The sequence below is a fragment of the Gopherus evgoodei genome, chromosome 3 (genome assembly GCF_007399415.2).
Source record: "Gopherus evgoodei ecotype Sinaloan lineage chromosome 3, rGopEvg1_v1.p, whole genome shotgun sequence".
In the NCBI taxonomy this organism is placed as follows: Eukaryota; Metazoa; Chordata; order Testudines; family Testudinidae; genus Gopherus; species Gopherus evgoodei.
Window position 1 is genome coordinate 123,843,032 of NC_044324.1, and position 26,815 is coordinate 123,869,846.

General features: G+C 41.8%; 1 protein-coding gene across 7 annotated transcripts in view; it reads left to right on the plus strand.

Annotated features, from left to right (window-relative positions):
• The window catches only part of TAB2 (TGF-beta activated kinase 1 (MAP3K7) binding protein 2), a 135,450-nt gene that overhangs the window by 77,016 nt on the left and 31,619 nt on the right, over window positions 1-26,815 (plus strand). For all 7 annotated transcript variants that reach the window (XM_030556537.1, XM_030556538.1, XM_030556539.1 and 4 more), the window contains one exon: window positions 18,647-18,836. In XM_030556537.1, coding sequence (XP_030412397.1) covers window positions 18,775-18,836 — 62 coding nt within the window. In that variant the 5' untranslated portion in view covers window positions 18,647-18,774. The remainder of the gene's footprint in view (window positions 1-18,646; window positions 18,837-26,815) is intronic.

The window sequence follows — 26,815 nt, forward strand, 5'->3', positions numbered from 1 at the left end:
ACAGCACACACAAACTTCCCTCCCTCAAGATTTGAAAGTATCCTGTCCCCTGATTGGTCCTCTGGTCAGGTGACAGCCAGGCTCACAGATCTTGTTAACCCTTTACAGGCAAAAGAGATATGAAGTACTTCTGTTCTATTAACTCTTACTTATCTGTTTATGACAAACCCCTATATCCTTTCCTGCAGAACTGCCGCCTAGCCACTCGGTCGCTAGTCTGTAGCAATGCATGGGATTCTTCTGTCCTAAGTGCAGGATTCTGCCCTTGTCCTTGTTGAACCTCATCAGGTTTCTTTTGGCCCAATCCTCTAATTTATCTAGGTCCCTCTGTATCCTATCCCTACTCTCCAGCGTATCTACCACTCCTCCCATTTTAGTGTCATCTGCAAACTTACTGAAGGTGCAGTCCATGCCATCCTCCAGATCATTTATGAAGAGATTGAACAAAACTGGCCCCAGGACCAACCCTTGGGGCATTCTGCTTGATACCGGCTGCCAACTAGACATGAAGCCATTGTTCACTACCTGTTGAGCCCAACGATCTAGCCAGCTTTTTGTCCACCTTACAGTCCATTCATCCAGCCCATACTTCTTTGACTTGCCAGCAAGAATATTGTGGAAGGCAGTCTCAAAAGCTTTGCTAAAGTCAACGAATAACACGTCCACTGCTTTCCCCTCATCCACAGAGACAGTTATCTCATCATAGAAGGCAATTAGGTTAGTCAGGCATGACTTGCCCTTGGTGAATCCATGCTGACTGTTCCTGATCACCTTTCTCTCCTCTAAATGCTTCAAGATTGATTCCTTGAGGACTTACTCCATGATTTTTCCATGGACTGAGAGGCTGACTGGCCTGTAGTTCCCCAGATCCTCCTCCTTTCCTTTTTTAAAGATGGGCACTACATTAGCCTTTTTCCAGTCATCCGGAACCTCCCCCGTTCGCCATGAGTTTTCAGAGATAATGACTAATGGCTCTGCAGTCACATCCACTAACTCCTTTAGCATCCTTGGATGCAACACATCTGGTCCCATGGACTTGTGCTCGTCCAGCTTTTCTAAATAGTCCTGAACCACTTGTTTCTCCACAGAGGGCTGTTCACCTCCTCCCCATGCTGTGCTGCCCAGTGCAGTAGTCTGGGAGCTGACCTTGTTTGTGAATACAGAGGCAAAAAAAGCATTGAGTGCATTAGCTTTTTCCACATTCTCTATCACTAGGTTGCCTCCCTCATTCAGTAAGAGGCCCATGCTTTCCTTGACTTTCTTCTTGTTGCTAACATACCTGAAGAAACCCTTCTTGTTATTGGTAACATCTCTTGCTAGTTTCGACTCCAAGTGTCATTTGGCTTTCTTGATCTCACTCGTGCATGCCTGAGCAATATTTTTATACTCCTCCCTGGTTATTTGTCCAATCTTCCACTTCTCGTAAGCTGCTTTTTTGTGTTTAACATCAGCAAGGATTTCACTGTTAAGCCAAGCTGGTCGCCTGCCATATTTACTATTCTTTCTACACATTGGTATGATTTGTTTCTGCAACCTCAATAAGGATTCTTTAAAATACAGCCAGCTCTCCTGGACTCCTTTTCCCCTCATGTTATTCTCCCAGGGGATCCTGCCCATCAGTTCCCAGAGGGAGTCAAAGTCTGCTTTTCTGAAGTCCAGAGTCTGTATTCTCTCTCCTTTCTTCCTTGTGTCAGGATCCTGAACTCTACCATCTCGTGGTCACTGCCTCACAGGTTCCTGTCTGCTTCTGCTTCTCTTACTAATTCTTACCCATTTGTGAGCAGCAGGTCAAGAAGAGCTCTGCCCCTAGTTGGTTCCTCCAGCACTTGCACCAGGAAATTGTCCCCTACACTTTCCAAAAACTTCTTGGATTGTCTATGCACTGCTATATTGCTCTCCCAGCAGATATCACGGTGATTGAAGTTCCTCATGAGAACCAGGGCCTGTGGTCTAGTAACTTTGTTGGTTACTGGAAGAAAGCCTCATCCACCTCATCACCCAGTCTGGTGGTCTATAGCAGACTCCCACCACAACATCACCCTTGTTGCTCACACTTCTAAACTTAATCCAGAGACACTCAGGTTTTTCTGCAGTTTCATACCGGAGCTCTGAGCAGTGATACTGCTCTCTTACGTACAGTGCAACTCCCACACCTTTTCGGCCCTGCCTGTCCTTCCTGAACAGTTTGTATCCATCCATGACAGTACTCCAGTCATGTGATTTATCCCACCAGGTCTCTGTTATTCCAATCACATCATAATTCCTTGACTATGCCAGGATCCAGTTCTCCCTGCTTGTTTCCCAGGCTTCTTGCATTTGTGTATAGGCACTTAAGATAACTTGCTGATCATCCTGCTTTCTCAGTATGAGGCAGGAGTCCTCTCCTCTTGCACCTCTTGCTCGTGCTTCCTCGTGGCATCCCCACTTATCTCAGGGCTCTGGTCTCCTTCCCCTGGTGACATAGGCACCGACTCTGTGGGTACTCCTGCTGGGAGAAATTAGTGAGTGCTCTGTACCCACTGGCAGCCAAGCTCCTCCTCCCCCACCTTTTCATCCCCTCCACCCGCAAGCGGGCCATGTTCCGATTCCTCTGCCTACCTCCCAGTGCTTCTCGCCCGGCCGCCACCAAACAGCTGTTTGCATGCTCTGGGGTTGGGAGGATGAGTGAGAATGTGGCACACTCAGGGAGGGTGAGAAGGGAAGGGGCAGGGATTTGGGGAAGGAGTTGGAATAGGAACAGGGAGGGGAAGGGGTTGGAATGGGGGTGGGGAAGGGTCTCATGGGAGGGGTGGATTGGGGGCAGGAGCAGGGTGGGGGGGTCGAGCACCCACAGAAAAGCGGGGAAGTCGGCGCCTATGCCCGGTGAACCTAGTTTAAAGCCCTCCTCACTAAGTTAGCCAGCCTGCTTGCAGAGATGCTCTTCCCTCTCTTCGTTAAGTGGAGCCCATCTCTGCCTTGCACTCCTGCTTCTTGCAACACCATCCCGTGGTCAAAGAATCCAAAGCCTTCTCTCCGACACCACCTGCATAGCCATTCATTGACTTCCATGATTCAACGGTCTCTTCCTGGGCCTTTTCCTTCCACAGAGAGGATGGACAAGAACACCACTTGTGCCTCAAACTCCTTTATCCTTCTTCCCAGAGCCATGTAGTCTGTAGTGATCCTCTCAAGGTCATTCTTGCCAGTATCATTGGTGCCCACCTGGAGAAGCAGGAAAGGGTAGCGATCCAAGGGCTTGATGGCTCTGGCAGTCTCTCCATCACATAGTGAATTCTAGCTCCTGGCACACAGCAAACTTCTTGGTTTTCCCAGTCAGGATGGCAGATAGATGACTCAGTCCCTCTGAGGAGAGAGTCCCCAATGACCACCACCCACCTCCTCTTGGGAGCGATGGTCATGGAACCCGCATCCCTAGGACAGGGCATCTCATGCCTTCCAATCGGTGGAGTCTCCTTCTGCTCCCTTCCCTCAGATGTATCATCTAGTCCATTCTCTGCATTAGTACCTGTGGAGAGAACGTAAAAACGGTTGCTCACTTATATCTGCATTGCTGATACATGGACGCTCCTCTTTCTTCTTCTGGAGGTCACATGTGGCCAGATTTCTTCATTGTCCTCCTCTGATTCTTCAGAATGTTGTGCCTGTAGAAGCATATCCTGACGACTGTCCAGGAAATCTTCATTTTCTCTTATGTAACGCAGGGTTGATGCTTGTTTCTCCAGACCTTGAACCTTCTCTTCCAATATGGAGACCAGCTTGCACTTTGTACAGACAAAGTCACTTCTGTCCTGTGGAAGAAAGACAGACATGGCACATTCTGTGCAGGTCACAACAGCTGATCGCTCACCATGAATGCTTACATGAATGTAAAGTGTGGTGCATCATGGGTAGGTGTCTCAGTGTGTCGGGCACTGTCATCCAGCACAATGCTGTTTGGGACAATTTTGCAGTGTTTTGTGGAATACTAAGAATTCACCAAGGGATTTGTGAGAGCTAGCTGTCAAGTTCCCAGCATGCAGTTTTCTCCATTCCTTAATACATTCCGCATCTCATAATTTTCACACCACTTTTAAAAATCCCCAAACCCACATGGCACTTTTCAGTCTTTGCCATTTCTGACAGAAACATGGAACCAGCAGAGCTCAGCATTTTTCTCATGAACATTGCAAATACAGGGCCTTCTATTTTCAGACCTTTAGGAAGTACTGCAACAACCAGGGTTAGAATATCTTTGAAGAGAGTTTAGTGATGGACATGACATAAAAAAACCATTTCTAGGTTGCTTGGGGCATTCTCTTAGCAGTTGCAGATGGTAGAGAAAGGGGCCTGAGAAAAGAGCACTGACTAGTGGGATTGCTGTCATAATGTAGGCTTGGGATGACAATCAGTGGCTGCAGAACTTTTGGATGTGAAAGGCTGTATTTTTGGGCCTGTGTGCTGAGCTCACTCCAGCCTTTCAATGCAGGGATACCAGAATGAGAGCTGCATTGATAGTGAAATCGAGTGATGATTGCACTCTACGTTTGCAACACCAGACTACTACCTGTCAGTGGGGAATCATTTTAGAGTTATAAAATCCGCAGTTGCAGCTGTTAACGTGCAAGTGAAAAGGACCATTTAATAATCTACTATGTAGGACTGTGACTCTGCACCATGCAAGAAATAGTGGATAGATTTCCTGAACTGTGGTGGGATGATAGACTGAACACACATCTCTGTTTTGACACCTGCCTACCTCACTACTGAGTACATCAACAGAAAAGGATGCTTCTGGGGAACCAAGCCCACCCCTTGTTCCCCTGGCTTATGAAGCTGTACTCTGACCACCGCAGCAGCACCAAGGAGATTCATCTACTGGTTCAGGAAGTGCACAGAATGATTTGCGAAATGTGCTTTTGGTACATTGAAGGAGTTGCTGGTATTGATTATTCACTAGATTAGATTTTTAGCAAGAAAAAAAATCCCAGTGGTTATAACATCACGTTGTGTACTGCAGTAATGGCAAATGAAAGGAAAGATTGCCACCAGGGTGCAGAGACAAGGTGGAGGGGATGTGTTGAATTTGAACAGTCATGCTCCAGGAGTATTAAAAGAGCCCAGTGTGGAGCTACGTTTGATTGAGGCATTAAAGGTTCGTTTTCACAGTCAGCCACAGTAGTGCTATGTCCTGAGATAGTGGCTGTCTAGTGTAACTTTGGATTTTTGCCTGGTGGTATGTATCCTGTTGTGCCTGCTGCAGATTATAAGTACTGCTGGGCCTGGGGCTTTGCCTTCAGCTATGAATTGTATGTTGCTTACTGTACATTTATAAGTACTGTTTGATTTCTTGATTTCCGCTATGCATTCTGTACTGTTTATTGTGAACTAATCGATATACTTTGATTCTCCAGAGAGAGAGAAAAAAAAAAAAGAACTGAGTGTAAAAATCCAGTGCTCAAAATCAAAGTGCAGCATACGTATGTCATTCAAGCTTCTAACATAATTTCATGGGGTGACACTTTTAAAAAGTAAACATCTGTATCAATTTGTGTGAACAAAAAGTAGTGCAGTGTAGTCCATTGTGGGTACATATACACAGACCTGTGAAAATCGGATTAGTATATGCGAAGCTGCTGTTTTCCTTGCTGTCTTCTGGCGTGGAGTGGCAAGGGTAAGGATGTGGTCCATGATGCCACACAGTATGTTAGGAGGTGTAAGGAGCAGCAACCATGGAGTTCTCCAAGGAGTGCAAAGACTGAAATAGGATTTTTGGACCTGTAGGTTAACCAGGGTCTGCAGCATTTGGGTTTGGTGCCTGAGAAAATCCATTATGTCTTGGTGCATGCCCCATTCCTTGTCCTACTAGGACTCCAGGCCTTTTGTCTGTCTTCTGTTTTTAATCATGCTCTCAGACATAATTGGCTTTCTAAGCCTTTTGGTCATGGTCCAATGCACCACTAGCTTGTAGGATCTTGCAGAACATGTTTTCTCCGGTCGCCTTCCCTCTTCATCCTGGTCAGGCATTTTGTGAGCATGCAGCCGGCACCCCTCAAGGCCACCACGCCAGAAGCTGCTAATAAAAATAGACACATGCACCACTAGATTTTGAGTCGCAACAGAAAAGGAAAGTTTTTTTTTTCAAAAGTCACTTTCCTTGTTCCAATAAATACGTTAAATAAGAAATGCTTATTGACACTTTTTAGCTTTGGAGCACCTCAGTACACCAGCATTCTCCAGCTCACCCATCGTGAGTATGGCATTGGCGGGGTGGGGGGTTATTTCTGTTGCATGAACCCATAAAATTCTGGCCCCTATTCCAGGTGTAGAAGTATAGGGCAATGGCAGTAAAGATTAGCACTGTTGTTCATAGTCAGTGGTGATTTTGGCTGATATCTCACTCCTGAGGATGACAGAGATTTAGAGAACCCAGGTGCTACTGGTGTCCTGAAGCCACCCTGGCCTGTGTGCCGCTAGTCTGTTTGCTGCAATGATGCCAGCCAAAGTCAGAGTGGCATAGGAAAATCTCCGATTGTGGAGATAGAACTAAGGCCACCGTCCCTAGAAACCTTTGGGTGAGGGTTGCAGAGTATCACTGTTGAGTTCTCTCAGTAGGATAGAAGGGACATCCCCATTCATGTAAATAAAGTGCTCCACATGCCCCCCTCCCATCTATCCCAACAAAGGAATGAAAAGGCGATGCTGACTCCTTCTTGGTTCCACTTATACCTCATCTCAGGACACTGAATCTGTGTGAATCGTGTAATCTGATTACCATAATACTGTTGAAGAATTTGTTTAGATTTACTTCCTAACTTTTATTTTCTGAAAATGTATCAGTAAATCAATGAAAAGCTGATAACTTTGTCTTGTAAACTTGGGGATGGGCCAGGTGCCATTTTTAAATGGTTGGGTGGGAGGGAAGGAAAAGCAAATAAAGCATTGTAAGGAAGATTGCAGGCACGCACTTTTTCAAAGCTACCATCCTCTTCATCAGTGGGCTTATCCAGTTTTGCTTGGCGGAACAGGCTAAACTCCTGTGGACTTTCATTTAGATCCAGACTCGTGTCATGATTGGAATCCCCAAGTGTCTCTCACCGCCACCTTTATACTCTTCGTTGTGCATGGCAGAGGTTTTTATCTCAGACTATTCCAAGGGATCCATGGTGGTCTGGGGGGTGCTGGTGGGGTCATCAGCAAGCATGGCATTCAGTTTGTTGTGAAAGCGGCAGGCCTGCAGTCCAGCCCCAGCTTTCTTGTTGCTCTCCATTGCTTGTTCCTTCACTTTCATGTGGCGCTGCTGCTATCTGCGGTACCTCATGGCCTTCATGCCTCATGCAATTTGCTCATTGATGATGTTCCGTGGCTGTGTTTGCACAGCCTCCTCTCTCCACATGCACAGGAGAGCCAACGCTTCTTGCCAGCTCCAGGCTGGAGTGCATCTAGTAAGTGTGTGTGTGTGTGTACATAGTGGGATGCAAACAACAAAGGTGAGTAGTAGGTGTGTTTTCCAAGGTGGACAAATGGGAAAGAGCACTTCAAAAGCATATGTGGTTGTTAAAGGGGAAGTGGAAGGTGGATCTCTGGTCTGTGGCCCGTGGGCAGTGAAGAAGTTTAAAATTGTGAACAGAACAGTCACTGTTGCAGGGATTGGGACATTGTGGGACAGTGGCTGGAGGGCCAACACAGATCATGCAGTGACTACGCTCTCACTGTGTTGACAAAATTAGGACAACCATGATAGTTTGCCATTCAGGAAGGTGGTTTTACTGTGTTGCTGAAAGTGGATGCATATGTTAGCTGGAGACAAATTTGAGCATAGACATCTGCATAAATAGGTTGACACAAGGAATCTTACGTTGACCTTACGTTGTAGTGTAGACCAAGCCTAATACTACTGAATATTGTTGGTCCCATCCTTCGCTGTCTCTCCTCTTTCTTCCATTGTGTACCCATTTGCCTGCTGTTTCTTCACTTTCAGCTTTGTTGCTACTGTTACTGGTAAACATACTTGGGAAAGAGTAGCGTATATGCTAGCGCTCCTCAGAGAACTATATTAGTGATGTGATATGCTAGTAGATGAGCCAGGAAGTGCAACTGGTTGTTGAAAAAAGTGAAACTAGCTGAAGACAGTGCTATCAAATGCACACAAAGGAAAGAAGAAATGCACATTGCAGCCAAGTTTTGTATAGCTCCATATAGGCTACTGTATGCAGATTAGCTCATTAGGGTTGCATATTTGCAAATAATTTTTATATGCCTGTAAACTTTAGGTTACGTTCCATACACTACTACAAGTAATGGCAGGGAAAGAACATGAAGATACAGCGGCCTGATGAGTGCTGAGTAGTGTGTGGGTAGTAGGAAGCCATGGAACCTGGGTTTGTGCTAGTGGCTCTGGACTGTCAGAGAGGCTGGTTGGGTGGAGTTGTCTTGGGGTAAAGTAGTTTAGGTTTGTGGGCATGTCTGGGTGGTAGGTGAGGGTAACTGGGAGCTGAAGGAAGAGATGGGGGAGCTAAGAGAAGATAGGTCAGCAGGTTGTCCAAGGGTGGGAACCTGGAGGGAGAAGTTTGGGGGGATGTCTGGAGGGAGTAAGAGAAAATGAGAGTAAACTCAGGGTCTGGATAAAGGTCTGGGTTAGGTAGTGGAGGGAGAGAATTGTGAGCAGCTGGCTTTGTAGAGGAAACCCAGGAAGGTAACTAGGGGAAACTAGGTTTTTTGAGGTATTCATAGAAGAGCTGGTAGCAGCTATGTTTGGGGAGGATGTCCTGGAGAAGTTGAGTGCTGCTAAATGGGGTTGATGTTGAGTCCCCATTGCCGTTAGTTGCAGCCTCTTGCCTGTTTCTTTCCATCTTTCACATACAGCAGGGAGCACAGCAGAGGCTGCGTGGCTGTCATATCAGCAGGTACTACAGCAGTCTCTGGCAGCCCTGAGTTGCAATTGCAGCCCATATCTGTAGCCCAACTGAATGTATGGGCTGCAGGAATGCATAAATAGAGCCCTGCAGATCCACGGATATCCACTTTGTAGACGATTTTTGCAGATCGCAGTTTGGATGAGGATACAAATTTTTGTATCTGTGCAGGGCTCTACACATAAAGTGCAGCCTTCATGTGTGTGTCACAAGAGAAGTATGCCACTTGGCAAGTCTGAATGTGGGGAAACCCTTTTTCCCCCCCTTTATCATATTTCAGTTGTAGTAATCTTAACTGTGACTTGTAACAGTAATATAAAATTTGAGCAGGAAATGTAATTTTTCATGTTGTCCCTTTTTAATAAGGCTCTTCATATTTAATCTAATTCCTAAAATAAGGTTTTAATAGGAGTACTGAAGCATCTTTATTGTGTCTAAGCAAATAAACTATCAAGGATGACTCAGAGGAATATATTTTCTGTGGTGTCAGCAATACAAGGTCTTACTGGATGAGATTGAAAGTGTAGAGAACTTTGAAGCTAAATTACTTAGATATAGCTGAGATCTAAAGCCTGCGATACAGATTCCATTACTGTTTGTTGCTGTGGGGTTAGGAAAAGTATATTGTTGTTTATAGCTAAGCTCTGTGTATTCCCCTGGCCCATCCTCTTGAATTATTTAAAAGCCTGCTGTTAATAACTGTTTTATACTCCTCTCAGGAGCGTGCTGTATGCTATGTTCAGAGTTTTTTCCAGGCACCACCCTCACAAAAGCATGACTGACTGAGTTACTCTGAAGACATCTTAGATGGTGGTGAATATGTAGTAAAAGAGTTGTATGGTGCTACATTTAAAGATTTGTAGTTAAGAATTGTTACACTGTTCAGTTTTAAATACATGCACTCCAAAAAGAAAGTAGATTATTTTTTCAAACTCACATTTTTGAGTTGTTATATAACTTTGAAGCTTATAGCCATTGTAATATTTAAATCTGTTATCTTGATTGAAATATCTTGTTTAGATTAAAAAAGATCAACACTTTAATTCATGCCTATTTTACTGGTGCTTCTGAGAAGTTTAGTTCTCAGTGTCTGAGAAATGACATTGTTTACTTTTTATTGATCATTTTCACAGAATAAATCTTTAACTGGAAGTCTGTTTATATTTCATCACTTTGTGATTGTGTGTCAGGCCTAAGTTATCTGGGGACTTTGCCAATAGTTTTTACAGGTTCACTGCCAATTAATTCTTTTATTTATTTAAAATTTTTGGCACAGCTGGGCAAGTAGACTTACTGTAACGTTTATATCTCCAGGAGCTTGAAAGTCTTCAGAAATGGCTCAAAGCAATGTTTGTGAAGGTTATTAGTAATTTCAGGTTGTACTGCATGGCTGTAAAGCATTTAATTTATAAGTGAACAGTGTTTTTATCAGCTTTGAGAGCTAAGTCATAAGATCTCTCTTTCTGCTGCTCTTATTGATCACTCCCTTCTCCTTAACTCTGTTTTTCCCTTTATTTCTGTAGTCCTCTACTTTATACTCATTTTATTACTCATCAGTCTCTGAACATTCTTTCAGTCTTTGCAACAGTTTTCCCTCTCCTGCTGCTGTTAGTGATCTCCAAAGTTCTGTACTTAGGTGCCTCTTTTCTTTCTGCTTTATACCATTGATGACCTTATTGCTCTCAGTCTCAATTACCAGTCCCAGTTGTGTATCTTTATTTCATTGACCAGTCTGACATCTAACTTTTTAACCGTATTCTGGATCCACTGCCAGCTCCTGAACTCTGTTGCTACTGACAATACCATCTCCCTGTTTCTTAGGCTTGCAACCTCTGAAATTTTAAACTCTTATTTCCCCAAGCAAGGCAGATCCCAAATCATAGACTCATAGACTTCAAGGTCAGAAGGGACCATTATGATCATCTAGTCTGACCTCCTGCACAATGCAGGCCACAGAATCTCACCCATCCACTCTTGTAACAAACCCCTAACCTGTGCCTGAGTTGCTGAAATCCTCAAATCGTGGTTTGAAGACCTCAAGCTGCAGAGAATCCTCCAGCAAGTGACCCGTGCACCATGCTGCAGAGGAAGGCGAAAAACCTCCAGGGTCTCTGCCAATCTGCCCTGGAGGAAAATTCCTTCCCGATCGCAAATATAGTGATCAGTTAAACCCTGAGCATGTGGGCAAGACTCACCAGCCAGCACCCAGGAAAGACTTCTCTGTAATAACTCAGATCTCACCCCATCTAATATCCCATCACAGACCACTGGGCATACTTATCTGCTGATAATCAAAGATCAGTTGCCAAATTAATTGCCAATATTAGGCTATCCCATCATACCACCCCCTCCATAAACTTATCAAGCTTAGTCTTAAAGCCAGATATGTCTTTTGCCCCCACTACTCCCCTTGGAAGTCCTGCTTGTAGCTTCTCCACAACATCTCAAAAGTAAATTTTAAAATATTTTGACTTTAAGGCTCAGTCTACACTAGATAGGTTCTATTCTGGAGTTAGTCCTGGCAGCTATGACTGTTCCTGGTGGATTCTGGGATGTCAACAATCTCTCAGAATGCCCATCAGCTCCCATAATACTTGGTAACTTTTTCTATAACCCTGTCATATAGCAGTGGCTTGAGTGAGAGCCTGGTATTGATGTGATCCAAATGTTTCCAGACACATGGTTTGTATTGTGGACATGTTGCACTGTTGCAAAAAGCAGTGCATTTACCTAGTCTAGACTGAGCTTAAAAGTCAAATAGTTTTTGCTGATGTTGTGGAGTAACTACCAGCCAGACTTGGTGACTGTGTCTGAGTGGAGAGAATCCTACTGCATGCATCATCTTTTTGTGTGTGTTTGTGCAGCCTCTGCCTCAGTCACTCTGCACAAGTAGTTCCCAAACTTTAACAACTTGTGAACCCATTTCACTAAAATGTCAAGTCTCTCAAACCTCCACCTAAAAATGAATATTTACAGGGATTTTCTCCTTTACCTGAGTATAAATTATAAAAGCAGTGATCTTGGAAATATAAAATTTGTTTTTATGACATGCTTATTACATGGTATTTATTAATTATTTACCATTACAGTATTTTTATTACGTTTTGAAAGCGGCAACACTTTTTTTCAAGATCTCACTTTCGTAGCTTGTATCTCTTTGAATAAGCCTGTTATAAGACAAGGCTTCTATGCTTCATCGAAGAATATCAGATGTGAAACAGCATGAAGGTATTTAAGAAACCAACTCAGAGTTCCTCCTACGCAAGCATTCAGGTCTTGAGCAGTCCAGGCAAACAACGCACGTTACAACAAAGCTTAAACTTGTTCTTCATAATACTTTTTAAAACAATACTAGCTGCCTATTTACTTTTAAAAACAGCAAAAAATATCCACCTCTCTTTCCATTTCTTTTAAGGAGTCTTGAAGTTTAAATCTTCTAAATGTGATAGATATGCTTGCTTTGATCTGCTTAGCTCTTGGAAGTCCAGGGGCTCCAGGTTGCTGACCCCAATGCTGCCCGGGGTCCCTAGGGACAGCTCTGTCCGCCATTAGGGACTTTTTTCCCAAGAACCCCCTGTAACATTTTGCAAACCCCCAGTGGTTCACAAACCCCAGTTTGGGAAACACTGCTCTAGGTATTCCATCAGGTTTATTTAATTTGGGACATCCTTTCTAAAAGACAGTATGGGTTACTGAATGAGACTTGGGGTCTGCAAAATTAGAGATCTGGGTTCTGATTTCCAGCTCTGCCTGATTTGACCTTGTGCAACTTCTTAGCTGCTAACCTCTACCCCTTTACGTTTTAAAAGAGGCTCTCATTTCCTGAGCAGCCCCAAAATCCACATAGCCTAGCTTTCCAGACTGATAAATAAATAAGGCCGTGCTTTCCAAAAGCAGGTGACCTGCTTGGCACAGCTGCAGGTTTCTTACGTATCATAACAAAGCAGGAAAAAACACACTATTTTTTCCCCTTCGGAATTTAACATTAGGAAATTAGTGACACAATTTAATGAGACTGTTTGAGAAGTAGTAAAGCTGGCACTGTGCACTAATAATTATCCATAGTAACTGTTCTCTTTAGCGTCCTTGCTGATTTTTTTCAATTTTTGTAGCCTTGATAAACTAGATTTTATTCAAATGGAAGTCTGATGTTATTGTTGTAGAGGGCAATTATGTGAATTTGAAGAAATTTGCACCCCACATCTTGATACATTTGGATAAAGAATGCTGAGAGAGCTCAAATAATGAGATTTCCATTCCACCTGACCCTTGTGCCTTTTCCCCTCCCTCTTCCTTCATGTCCTCTCCTTCTCTTTTTGACTTGTTAGTGTATGTAAATTTTATTATTGTTAACCATGCACTAACATGTTATGTCTGTATGATGTCTGATTTTATACTGCCTGGTCTTGTAGATTTGATGAGTTGAAAAGTTGTATAATTGCATAATTTTATTGGTTATCCCTGTGAAATGTGTACTGTTTGGTAATACATACAATCTAAGTCATTTACCCTTTGTATTTTTGTTCTTGAAAATTCATTAAAACATCACAAATGTAGATAATTTAAAATCCTTAATCTAGTTAACTTTTTTGTTCTAAACCCTTTAAAATAGAAATCAATGAATAAAAGTTGTCCATATAATTTTTTGTAGTAGGAATTGGGGAAGTAAATATTAATTAGGGCTGTCAGACAATTAAAATTGTGATTGTGAGATTAAAAAAAAAGTTTCAATTGCTGTTTTAATTGCACTGTTAAACAGTAATGTTTTTCTATTTAAATATTGAGTGTTTTTCTACATTTTCAAATATATTGTATTTTGCATTGTACTAGTAATCAAACCCCCAAATATTTATAATTTTATATTGGTATTCTATTGTTTAGCAGAGTGATTAAAACTGTGATTAATCTTGACTAATTTTTTTAATCTAGTTAATTTGTTTTGCATTAATCACTTGAGTTAACTGCTATTAATTGACAGACCTAATATTAATCTCAGATTTAAGGGAGAGCAGAAAATGTTGTTTGATGAATCAGCTTAGAAAAGCAGAAGCTGGAAGTGTGTGTGTGTGTATCTATGTATATATTGCAAACACAAAGCTCCGAGTATTCTGTAGGGCAGTGGTCGCCCCTTTACCTGTTATGTAATCTCTCCATGCTCCCTGGAAGCTGGGGACAGGAGAGGGGCAAGGGCCGGGGCCAAGAGCCAGGGTTGGGGCCCAGGGGCTGGGGCCAGATCTGCGTCTAAGGGCAGGGCTAGAGCAGAGCTGGGGCAGAGTGCAGCTCGGTGACACTCCCTCTCCCCCTGCCTCCCGAATGTTCCTCTGAGCTCCCCTAGTTGGGCATGCCCTACAGTTTGGGGATCACTGGTGTAAGGAATTGAGAAGGTGTTACTAGTGAGTATTTGGTTGCTGTGAGATTACAGCACTTCACTGTTTTGACAATAGCATCTTGCTGCATAGGTTCACTTTACTTAACTAGTTGTAGGTTTAGAAATATTTAAATCCTTTTAGAGGTTTAGGAGGGTTGATACAGAGTTTGTTATCCTGCCTTTAGAAATGTGAACTTAATGCTGTTCAACGTATGTTAAAATATGTTCTGCATATATGGTAATTTTGTAAGTAGAGGTGGAGGAGTGGCTATTTTTAACTTGTGCATTTCCTGACTTATTTTAATCATGCAACTTTTAGTATCACATGAATGTAGTTTTTTCATGTAATAGAATTCACAATAGAAGTTGATAAGTTTTAGTAGTAAAATGTTTCATTTTATTTATTTATTTTTAAAAACAGACTGAGTTAGAGAGAGAAGTCATTGAGATAAGTGTTTCACAAGCAAGGGAAGATGAAAATGCATAGTGCAGTTTAATGCCCAGAGTAGAAAATCTAGGGAACAAGAGAGTTCCTTCTAATCTTCAAATTATAACAATTTTAGGTGATGATTGTTACAGTATGTTAATAACATTGCTGTTAAGTTGATGTCCTTTTAAAATGACAGCATATTTACACTACAGTGTGCAGTTATGAAATCCAAGGTTTCTTCACACCACCTTTTTTTTACATCTTCATTTTTTTGCCCTTATATTGAGGAATTATTTTACATGAGAGAATTATGCTCTGGTAATGTCTTATTGAAACGCATCTCTCTGAAGATCATCTCAATAGCAGTTCCTTTTCCTGCCTGAGCCCACTAATCAAACATATATTGTGATGTGTCAGAGGAAATGGGATTAATGAAGCTAAAAATGTATTAGCAGATGCCAGTGAGAATGCGTGTGATTTTTTTAAATTTTTTTTACTACTTTCTAAGCCAACCATTTTTTTTTTTCAAATAATGTAGTGCATGCCATTTTTTAAGTTTAAAAGTTAACCACTTTTGAGTTATCTTCATGGAGGTGGAAACTGGTCAGCAAGAGCAAGAGCCAGTTTAACTAAATCAGTTTCTAAACCAATGTTGGTTAAATTTTACATTGTTAGAGCAGTAATTTTTTGATAAAGTTGAAAGCTAGAAATCAAACACCTTGCAAGAAAAGAGCTCACAGGTGCAGTGCTTGCTGGAAGAGTTCAGAGGTATAAGAGGAGTGTGTGTCAAGGCTGAGAATGTATGGATTGGTACTAGAGGGCTTTTAGAATAAAGGGACACTAGGGTATGTTTGAATTCGGAGGGAGTAGTGCCTCATGTGGGAATGATATTGGAAGCAAAGGACAGACAGGAGTAGGAGAAAAAGCTGATAAGCAAATCCAGATTTCTGTGTGCGGAAATATTGAAATATTAACTTATTGACTAAAGAAGTGTATACAGACTGAGACTCGAGGAACAATATATCCTGGTTTCGTCTAAAATAAATAGTATTGTTACATTTGCTCTTAATTATATTTTTTCATACAGCTAAGCTAGAATATCTTCAGCACTTGGCTTTCTTTTAAACATTGTAACTGGGAATTACACTTAGTGGCATGCCAAAAAAAAACAGTCCAGTCTAAAAACCCCAAGTTAATGAATGATGCAAACTTGTTGCAGTCAGCCACAATGTGCAATCATTGGTACATGTAAGTTCATTTATTAACACTGATGCAGGCCTCGGTGGTATTGACTTTCTGAAGAAGAAAACAATATATGAATAGCCCAAGGAAGCCTGACTTATTACAGGGCTAACTTCATCCAATCACGAGCCCAGAATATTTCTCATGTATGTAATAATATTAATAGAGGCAACCCATTACAGTTTATCATATATACTGATCCTGAGATTATTGCAATTTTTTAAAAATTATGAACTGTGAACATAACATTCTTCTTGCCTTTGGAAGATCACCTTGATAAAAGCAGAGCAATATAAATCACATTGGAGACCTTATCGGGCACCTTTTCAGTGTTTTGTTTTCTTTCCAGTGTATGTTTTTTAAACAACACTTTTGTGACATTTCCATGTGTATGTTCTTTTAAATTGTGTGTTCAAAATATTATGGTCTAAAATAATGGATATTCGTGATGTGATATTTGATTCAGGGCTTGTCTATACTATCGTGTGAGGTAGATGTAAGATACACAACTTCAGCTACATGAATAGTGTAGCTGAAGTCAACATACTTAGTGCATTGTCTTTACTACGGTAAGTCAACAGCTGATGCTCTTCTGTCAACTCCACTTATGCTTCTCGTTCTGGTGGAGTACTGGAGTCAATGGGAAAGTACTCAGTGGTCGATTTATCACAAATCGACCCCCACTGGATCAGTCACTGCCCGCCTGTCCAGCAGGTAGTGTAGACAAGCTCTCAGTAACATAAATATCAAGATAAAAGGGAAGACAAAACTGCGAGGAGCAGACCTGCATTAAACAGACATAGGCAGTCATTGTACACTCTGTAGGAAAACATTATTATGAATGTTTGAAAGATTGAAAAGAATTAAAATAAGAGGGAATAATGAGTTTTCAAATACACAATTATATGTGGAATTGTAAGGAGATTCATATTTATTTAATGGAAAATGTTTCTATTATATCTTTTTAAATAGAAAGTAGGGCTGTCAGTTAACTCTCACAATTAAGTAAAAAAAAATTGTAATTAATTGCACTTATAATAATAGAATACCAATTGAAATTTATTAATATTTTTGATGTTTTTCTACATTCTCAATATTGATTTCAATTACAACACAGAATACAAAGTGCACAGTGCTCACTTTATATTATTTATTACAAATATATGCACTGTAAAAACGATAAACAAAAAAAACAGTATTTTTTCAGTTCACCTCATACAAATACTGAAGTGCAATGCCTTTACTGTGAAGGTGTACCGTACAAATGCAGATCTTTTTTGGTTACATAACTGCACTCAAACAAAACAGTATAAAACTTTAGCGTCTACAAGTCCACTCAGTCCTACTTCTTATTCTGCCAATCACTAAGACAAACAAGTTTGTTTACATTGGCGGGAGATACTGCTGCCTGCTTCTTATTTACAATGTCACCTGAAAGTGAGAACAGGCATTTGTGTGGCACTTTCGTAGCCAACGTTGCAAGGTATTTATATGCCAGATATGCTAAACATTTGTATGCCTCTTCATGCTTCTGCCACATTCCAGAGGACATGCTTCCATGCTGATGATGCTTGTTAAAAATATAATGTGTCAATTAAATTTGACTGTACTCTATGAGGGGGAGAATTGTATGTCTCCTGCTCTGTTTTAAACGCATTCTATATATATTTCATGTTATAGCTGTCTTGGAGGATGACCCAGCACATGTTAATTTTAAGGACACTTTCACAGCAGATTTGACAAAATGCAAAGAATGTACCGATGTGAGATTTCTAAAAATAGTTACAGCACTTGACACAAGGTTTAAGAATCTGAAGTGCTGTCCAAAATCTGAGAGGGATGAGATGTAGAGCATGCTTTTAGAAGTCTTAAAAGAGCAACACTCTGTGGAAACTACACAACCCAAACCACCAAAAAAGAAAATTAACCTTCTGCTGGAGGCATCTGACTCAGCTGATGAAAATGAACATGCATCAGTCCATGTTGCTTTGGATCGTTATCAAGCAGAACCCATCATCAGCATGGAAGCATGTCCTCTGGAATAGTGGTTGAAGCATGAAGGGACACATGAATCGTTAGTGCATCTGGCACAAATATCTTGCAACAGCTACAACAGTGCCATGTGAACACCTGTTCTCGCTTTCAGGTGACACTGTAAAAAAGAAGCAGGCAGGCAGCATTGTCTCCTGCAAATTGTAACCAACCTTGTTGTCTGAGTGATTGACTGACCAAGAAGTAGAACTGAGTGGACTTGTAGGCTCTACAGTTTTACACTGTTTTATTTTTGAATGCAGTTTTTTTTTTTACATAATTCTACATTTGTAAGTTCAACTGTCATGGGAAAGAGATTGCACTACAGTACTTGTATGAAGTGATTTAAATTTTTTTTTTACAGTGCAGATATTTGTAATAAAAATAAAATGAGCACTCTGCACTTTGTATTATGTGTTGAAACTGAAATTAATATATTTGAAAATGTAGTAAACATCCACAAATATTTAAAATGGTATTCTGTTGTTAACGTGATTAATCGCAAATGTTTTTAATCGCACAATTAATTTTTTAATCGCTTGACAGCCCTAATAGAAAGTCTTTGTTTCTACGTCTAAAGTAGCTAGTTTGTGTAGCATTATTTTTGGTTTTGGTGAAATACAGAACCTCACACTTTGAACTAAGACTATGTATAAAATTTGGCATTTTTCCCCCCTCTTACAGAAAATGCTGGAACAGGAGAGATGAGTACTCCTTTCACTAAGGCCTAGAATTGCCTGTTGAACAACAGTCCTGATCAGGCAATATACGAATGGCCCAAGGAAGCCACCAAATAGATTTTCAGGTTTTACATGACCTGCGACAAAAATTTCCAGAGGTACCTGAAGTTGTTGTGTCCAGATGCATGTTACAGGTCAGTGTCCTATTACTATTATATATTTATGTGTTGCCATTTATTGTAGGTATTACAAGTAACTGCCACAGGCTTTCCCTCTAATCTGCCATGGTTGAATGGAAGTGTTGATAGCAGCTTTTTTTCTGTTTGTTTATATTTTTGGCTTCCTTCTGTTTGCTTTAAAACAAGGAAAGTCTCAAATCAGTTTCCACCTTCTTCGTAGTCTATTCTCTCATAATGTTTCTTAAAATTGAGGAATTTAAATTTCTTCATATGTTAGCATTTATATTTTGTATTGTTTACATTGGAAATCTAAAAATTTCCATTATAAATACTGTTATTCTCAAGGACTTATGTGGCTGAAAATTCATTCTAGAGTGAAACTTGATGAACACTGCAGATTGAGAGAACTAGTTTGACCATTTTTAAGTTGCACGAAGCCAAAATTTCAACCCTACCCTTATTTTTGTGAGCTCTTAAGCTACTTGTATAAGGAGCAGGCAAAAAGTTTTGTTTTCCACCTTCCACTCCCTCTAGTCATTTTGCTGAAGTAGGAAAATTACTCCTGGGGGAGTTCTGTGCTACTGCACATGTGCATAATTAATGAGCCATGCACACTTCTAATTTTTTTGCACGGAAAAAAGCTGCCTAAATGTTACTACAGTTCTTCCTTTTGTCCACCAGTGGGTGCTGTGGCAATAGAACAAAGCAGCAGGTCCTAGCTAGCTAGGGAAGAGAGAGATCCTGCCTTCTTCACAGTGCCTATCAGGCCAGGCCAGGGGACTATGTGGAGACGGACAGCATGGGGTGCTGTGGGAGTCAGATGGGCTCATAAGGGCTAGTAGGGGAGGACAGACTGGGCAGGGGCTGAATGGGAGTGGAGGCACAGGGCCACAGGGGGAGGAAGGTGCGGGGCCACATGGTGATGTGGGAAGGGGTGCAGAGCTACATAGGGACAAGGGAGTGGGTGTCTGAGTGGGAGTGGAGTGACCCATAGGGGGTGCAAGGACACATGGAGATAGCGGCAGATATGCCTGACTGAATAGGAGAGGTTAGGGTCAGTCAGGGTCTTTATGGGGGAAGCTCCCTAACCATCCCTCCTCATCCCCCCCAAAAACCTGTTACATAATTTTCCCACCCATATTCAACCACTCTCCAAGTTCACACCCAGGCTCCTTCCCAACAATTTACTTCCTTCTCCCTCAGCGCCTCTGTTATCCCTGACTCCCCCAAGCCTTTGCTGCTTCTGAGGGGTGCAGGAAATACGGTTCTATATTGTAGTTTAAATAAATTATTACTCAGCGTTCTGTATTAATATGCATAGTTAAGAATTTGTTTGTCAAAAAACATTTCCTGAATCTGTTTTGTTGTCTGTATTGTTACAGGCATACTTGCTGACAGGTATTTTGAAATAACGATCAAAATTAATTGAAACTGGTGTGATTATATTGTTGTTTTGACAAATAAAAATGTAGACTTTTGCAGAATTTTAAGAAATTGTGTGCATAATTTTTAATTTTTTGGCACAGAATTCCCCCAAGAGTAGAAAATGGACCAGCCCATGGAGTTGCCATATTTGCTCTCCAAATTGCATGGCACCATGCTTGTGCTTAAGACTGGCCCTGCAACTACTAATTTTTTTATTTTGAGTGCTGTTTAGTTATTCTAACATTAAAAAGGGCATATTGGGGTGCGGTGATACATTGGCTTAGTCATGTGCATTATATCTTCACTTTCTGGAATCTGTTTGTGATAGGTCTTATACTAGGCAGCCTCCTCCTTATCACAAAATATGGCGATATTTGATACAGTTGATTTTTCTACTGAGGGAGAGGCCTAGAACCAGAAAATTAGGTCTGGCAGATAACAGAAGTGTGTGGCTTAAGTGTGCAAGCAATAGCACCCCAGGCCCCTGCACTGCTGTTGATGGTCACCTTGCAGTTTTTTTTTAAATTTGTTTTTGTAGAGTAGGTTGTGTTCATAATATGGACAATTGCATTTCACTAATTTTTTTAAATGGTAGAGTTATGTAGCTTTAAATACATAATGTACATAATTAATACTATGAGTTCCATGAATGCAGTTCTCCAGTGGGGAGTGCTGGGGTCCTCTAGTGGCTTGGACTGCAGTGGACTCCATTTCCTGGGAAGTTGTGATTCCTTCCAAGTACAGAGAGGCAGTAAATACTCAACAGCTGTTGCTGCAGCAACAAGAGCTCTTTGGATCTGCTCTTGTAGCATAGTGACTCGAGCAGGGCTAGAAGCTCAAAGTTCCCCAATGATGGCAGCCCCAGATCTGGTGGCGGGTGGAAGGCATCGGGCTGAGCTGATTCCATAGATACACACAGATGGAATTCTACCAGGTCAGTGATTTTCTTTATAATTTAATGTGCTCTAATTTGACTAAGGTAACAGTGAGGCTCCAAAAAGCGATGAAGAGTCCTGTGGCAACTTATAGACTAACAGAAGTACTGGAGCATACGCTTTCGTGGGTGAATACCCACTTCCTCAGACACATGGTTTGTGTATTCACTCACGAAAGTTTATGCTCCAGTACTTCTGTTAGTCGCCACAGGACTCTTTGTCACTTTTTACAGATCCAGACTAACACAGCTACCCCTCTGATAAGTGAGGCTCCAACTACTTCAGTATTAGCTTTTAAAAAAAAGACAACGTAGTCTCATTTAAGCCAGGAAGTTCTGAGTTAAGACTGATAGAGAAGTCTTAAGGTAGCACTTTTAAGTCCATATATGGTACTGGTGAGTGAATTTTATCTCTTGTACGCTTGGGTACAGTGGAGTTTTGAATTGTCTAAATATTATGACTATTTTATAAGCTGGATTTTTAGGTTTGTTTTACATTTATTTTAACATACTTTTTCTCAAGTGGGCAGAGCTTTGAAAGATAGTTTCCCTATTTTTTTCTCATAATAGACCTCTGACTTGGCCCTTTCCTTATTGCTCCTGCCACTCCCTGAGTTTGTTACTCTCTTGTAAAGAGGACCTTCTTCTTTGAGAAGGCTCTGCATATTCCCACTTCTGGATATTATACTGCCTAGTGGTGCTGAATGATAGAAACTTCTCCAAGCGTTGTCCATTAGAGCACTCTCATGCCCCCTTTCTACCCCTCCCCTCAGCATCTCCAAAAGCTCTGACGGCATAACTATTTAAGGAGTGCAGCGCCCTCTACCACCTCGGTTGGTTCCAAATACTTGCCATTGATGGAAATGAAGCTCTCTAGTCCTTTCAGCTCTGAAGTTCTTTCCTTCATTTTTAGTGTTAATTGTGTTCTTTTGCAGTATAGGTTGTTAGCTAGCTCAGTTCCAGATTATGGCAGAACTGAAGAAGGGGGTGTCATAAACAGATAGTTAAGGGTTAATATCTTTTACTTGTAAAGGGTTAACAAACAGGGAACCAAACGCCTGACCAGGGGACCAATCAGGAGACAAGATACTTTCAAATCTCGGTGGAGGGAAGCCTTTGTTTGTGTTTTTTTGGTTTTTGCTTTGTTCTCTCTGGGCTCTGAGAGTGACCACATGTATCTACAGGCGCTCTAATCTTCTATTCCAATTTTGAGAGTACAAAGGTAGAAAAGTGGTATAGTCTTTTTATTTGTTTTCCTTTATTTGCAAATGTGTAGTTTGCTGGAAGTATTTTAAATTGTATTTTGCTGGGGGTGAGGCTTCTTTCTAGTTTCTATAAGCTGACAGACCCTGTAACTTTTTACCATCTAGATTGCAGAGATAAACTTTTACCTTTTTTCTTTCTTTTTATTAAAAGCTTTGCTTTAAGACCTGTCTGATTTTTTTCTCCTAGTTAAGGTTCAAAGGAACTGAGTCTGTGTACACCAGGGAATTGGTGGGGAGAAGGGAAAGAGAGCAGGGGGGAGAAGGAAAAGTGAATTTCCTCTTTGTTTTAGATTCACAGAGTTTGAATCTGGATTGCCTCTGGGTGAAGGGAAAAGAGGAGGGGGGAAAGTATCATTCCTCTCTGTGTGGTCATTCAAGGAGTTTGAATCATGGTGATCTCCTAGTGTATCCAGGGCAGAAAGGAGCTGGGAGGAAGAAAGGAGGGGGAAGGGAAATGGTTTATTCCTCTTTGTTGTGAGACTCAAGAAATTTGGGTCTTGGGGTCCCCAGGGAAGGTTTTGGGGGAGACCAGAGTTTATCAGGCACTCTACTCTAAGTCCTGATTGGTGGCAGCACTACAGGATCTAAGCTGGTAATTAAGCTTATGGGAATTCATGCTAGTACTCATATTTTGGATGCTAAGGTTCAGAATTAGGAATTATATTATGACAGTGGATTCAAAAGACTTTGTAGCCTGCTGTCTTCCTGGCTTTGGATGACCACTCTCCTTTTTGGTGTTCTGTCTACTAAACTTCGACAGCCAGAGCTTTCAAGAAGAGGTATAATAGTTTGCAGGTCCTTCTCCTTAAGGAGGCCCTTGAGGCTAAATCCTTTGCATCTGGGCAGTCAGTTTCTGTCACTTCTTCCAGAAAGTCAAAGCAGCTAAGGGTTGCAGAAAATTGGAACCTTTGGTGGGTCCAGCTATAGTTCCCGCTGCTCTAGCAGTTAGGCTTTTGAAGGTGGAACCAAGGGACACTCTACTGGCACCAGCTGTCTTAAGTCCAGAGAAGGTGACAACTGTTAGCAGTGCCAAATCCTGCATGTCAGATTTATTAGATCCATCCAATTCTAACAGAGCTTCTATGATTCTGAAGTCAAAGGTTGTTTCTAGTCTCAGCTTCAGGAGCCAAGAAGATAGATTTGAGTGTTTGGATCCTGTACCGTCCAAATGTTCAACTCTGGCCTCAACCCTTGCTCAAGTTTTAGGTCTATCTTAGGTTCCAAAGAAGACTTCACTTTGGTAGCTGATGTGCACTGTTTGGCTTCTGAGCATTCCTCATATCTGAGTGAGAAGCAAAGAGACAGGCTTCACCAATTCCAAGGTTGGCATCATCTTCACCTGTAAAGGATCAGTCTGAAGAAGAGGATGAGAAGATAGTATGCGCCTATTCAAAAAGTGGAGCTGGTATAGACTATGATCCTGGTTTATCAGCAGATGAGCATGTGGACCTTGCTTTTCCCCTTCTGAGAATGCTCTGCAGTTTCACGGTTTAGTGGATTGCATGATATCCACTTTGAATCTGTCTTCCATGCCTGTGAAGGAGGCATCTCATCCGCTGATTTAATATTCTTGGGGTACCTCCAAGAGTACGATGTCCTTACTAATCTTTGATGCTCCAGCCTGCTATGACTGTTTGGTCCACTCCTGCCAACCTATATCCAAGAAGACAGACAAATTGCATCAGATACCCTCAGAGAGGTTTTCATATGCACCCTGTACCTAATTCACTGATAGTGGCTTCTGCAAGTAGCAAGTCAAGGTATGGATAGCCACATTTCATCCCTGTGATAGAAAGGGGAAAGAGATTGATTTCTTACCTAGAAAGGTGTTCTCTCCTTCATGTATTGGTATTAGAGTGGCAAATATAGGGTGACAAATTCCCAAGCTGTTATGGCCTGCTATTTCACCTGTGTGAAAAGTTGGCATTTTGGAGGTGTGATTTGCCAGATGACAAAAGCAGATGGGAAAACATGATCCTAAAGAAAGGTCAAAATGTGGCAAAGATCACTCTCAGGATTTCCTTTGATGCTTCAGACTCTTCCGTTAACTGCAGAAGCCAATGCTCTACTCTGAGGAGACATACGTAGCGTCATTCCTCCTCTTTGGTTCTGGATACTAGAATTCAAGTGGAAGATCTCCTTCCCTTCAAATAGGAGATCTTTTTAGTGAAAAGAAAGATGAATTGCTGGAGAAGTTGAAGGAGACCAGATCGAAGGCCCTTTCTTTGGATTTGGTTTCTTCTATTTGCAGGAGATCTGTTCCTTTCTGTTATCGGAGACCGTGTTATCCACAGTAATCTTTGGCTTGTTTCTCATAAAATTAAAGACATCAACAGGCCTCAGCAGCCTTCATCATTCCAAAGTGAGCATAAAAAGAAGCCTTGTAAATCAAGGCTTTGTGAGGGTTGAGAGTCAAGAACCAATCGGCAAGGAACCTTCCCTTTCTCTGTTAGGAAACAGGCTAACCCATTTTATCAGCAAATGGAGGCTTCTCATGAGGCTAGTTTACTTTCAGAAGTGCAGAAGTTGCTTCTCATAATGCTATAGAGGAGGTATCCAAACACAAGATACTTTCTGATACAGTGTCCATCACAAGTTCTTTCCCCTGGGCTCAGGCACATCCCTGTCTAGGGCAACACAGTCCTCCTTCCTTTCATTGAGGCCCCACACACACACTTTACAAAGAAGGCAACCACCCTGAGGTTCCTCCCAACTGACTTAGAATCCTTTGGTTATTGTCCTGATGCATAGACCGTTGATCCTTCTGGAATTGATACCATGCATTTAGGCACCATCTTCTGGCTTATTACGATGGCAGTGTGCAATAAAATTGGTGAAATAAGTTTTGGGGGGTTTTGGCTAAAGGTTCTCATGCTCCTCCCTGAATGCATTCTGCCCTCCCCCTGCCCCCCCATGAGAACCTGTGATCCAATGGACACTTCTTGCTGTTAGGCACCGCTAGGTGGTGTAATACCCCTAAATGTGAATACAGTAACTTCTCAATTAATGTTGTAGTTTATGTTCCTGAAAAATGCGACTTTAAGCAAATCCAATTTTCCCATAAGAATTATTGTAGATAGGGAGAGTTAGGTTCCAGGGAAATTTTTTTCACCAGACAAAAAACGATATATTATATAGATATACACACAGTATACGTTTTAAACAATTTAATACAGTTCACAGCTATGATGACTGTGAAGCTTGACTGAGGTGGTGAAGTTAGAGCTGGGGTCTCAAACTCAAATGACCACGAGGGCCACATGAGGACTAGTACATTGGCCCGAGGGCCACATTACTGACACCTCCCGCCAGCTGCCCTCAGCCCCGCCTCCCACTCCACCCCTTCTATGAGGCCCTGCCTCTTCCCACCGCTTCCCTGCCTCTATTCCAACCCCTTCTCCAAAATCCCCACCCAAACTCTGCTCCCTTCCTGCCCCCAGGGAGTGCCAGAGGGGTGTGGGGTGTGGCGAGGGCTCAGGGCAGGGAGTTGGGATGTGGGGAGCAGGAGGGGTGAGAAGTGCGGCAGGGGGTCAGGGTACAGATTCATGATGCTATTTTGGTTTTTTTAAAATGATCTTAGCAGTCATTTTATATTATGCTTGTCAGAGCAGACATTCTGTAGAAGCCTTACAAAATCAAAAGATGAGAATTTTTTTAACTAGTCTTGATAAACTAAATTTGATCCTGGTTTCAAAGTTTCAATTGGAAAGTCCCAGAAACTAAATTATGCTTCATCTAAGTTGAGTTTTCCTACAGAATGGCAAAAAAAGCTTGACTTCAGGATCCTCTTGTCCAGATCACTTTAAGTTGTGTAGAAAAAATTTACATCTGTTCCAAATCTGCTCCATCAGTTTTTAGGCCAAAATGGTTGGGGGCTTTTTGGATTTTAGAAGAGGGGTTCAAAATTAAGCTTATATTGAAAACTCAGTTGCAACTGACAGTGAAGCAGCTAATATTGCTTCACAAGAAGCACAATATAAGAAAGCTGCTGTTAAGCAGAACACTGTCAACATATCTGTTCTTTGTATATTTTATCTTGAAACTAGAAGACTAGTTGAAAGGTTAATAGGCAGGGCCGGCTCCAGGGGTTTTGCTGCCCCAAGCAGCCAAAAAAAAGCTGCGATTGCGATCTACAGCAATTCAGCGGGAGGTCCTTCATTCCGAGCAGGAGTGAGGGACCCTCTGCCGAATAGCTGGATGTGCAGCCCCTCTCCGGAGTGGCCGCCCCAAGCACCTGCTTGCTAAGCTGGTACCTGGAGCCGGCCCTGTTTATAGGACACAGCATAAGCCTGTTTAAACTAGGGAGCTGCACACTGTTGCTTCTGTTGGCCAAATTTATTGCACACATCAGGGATTCCTGGAATCCCCTC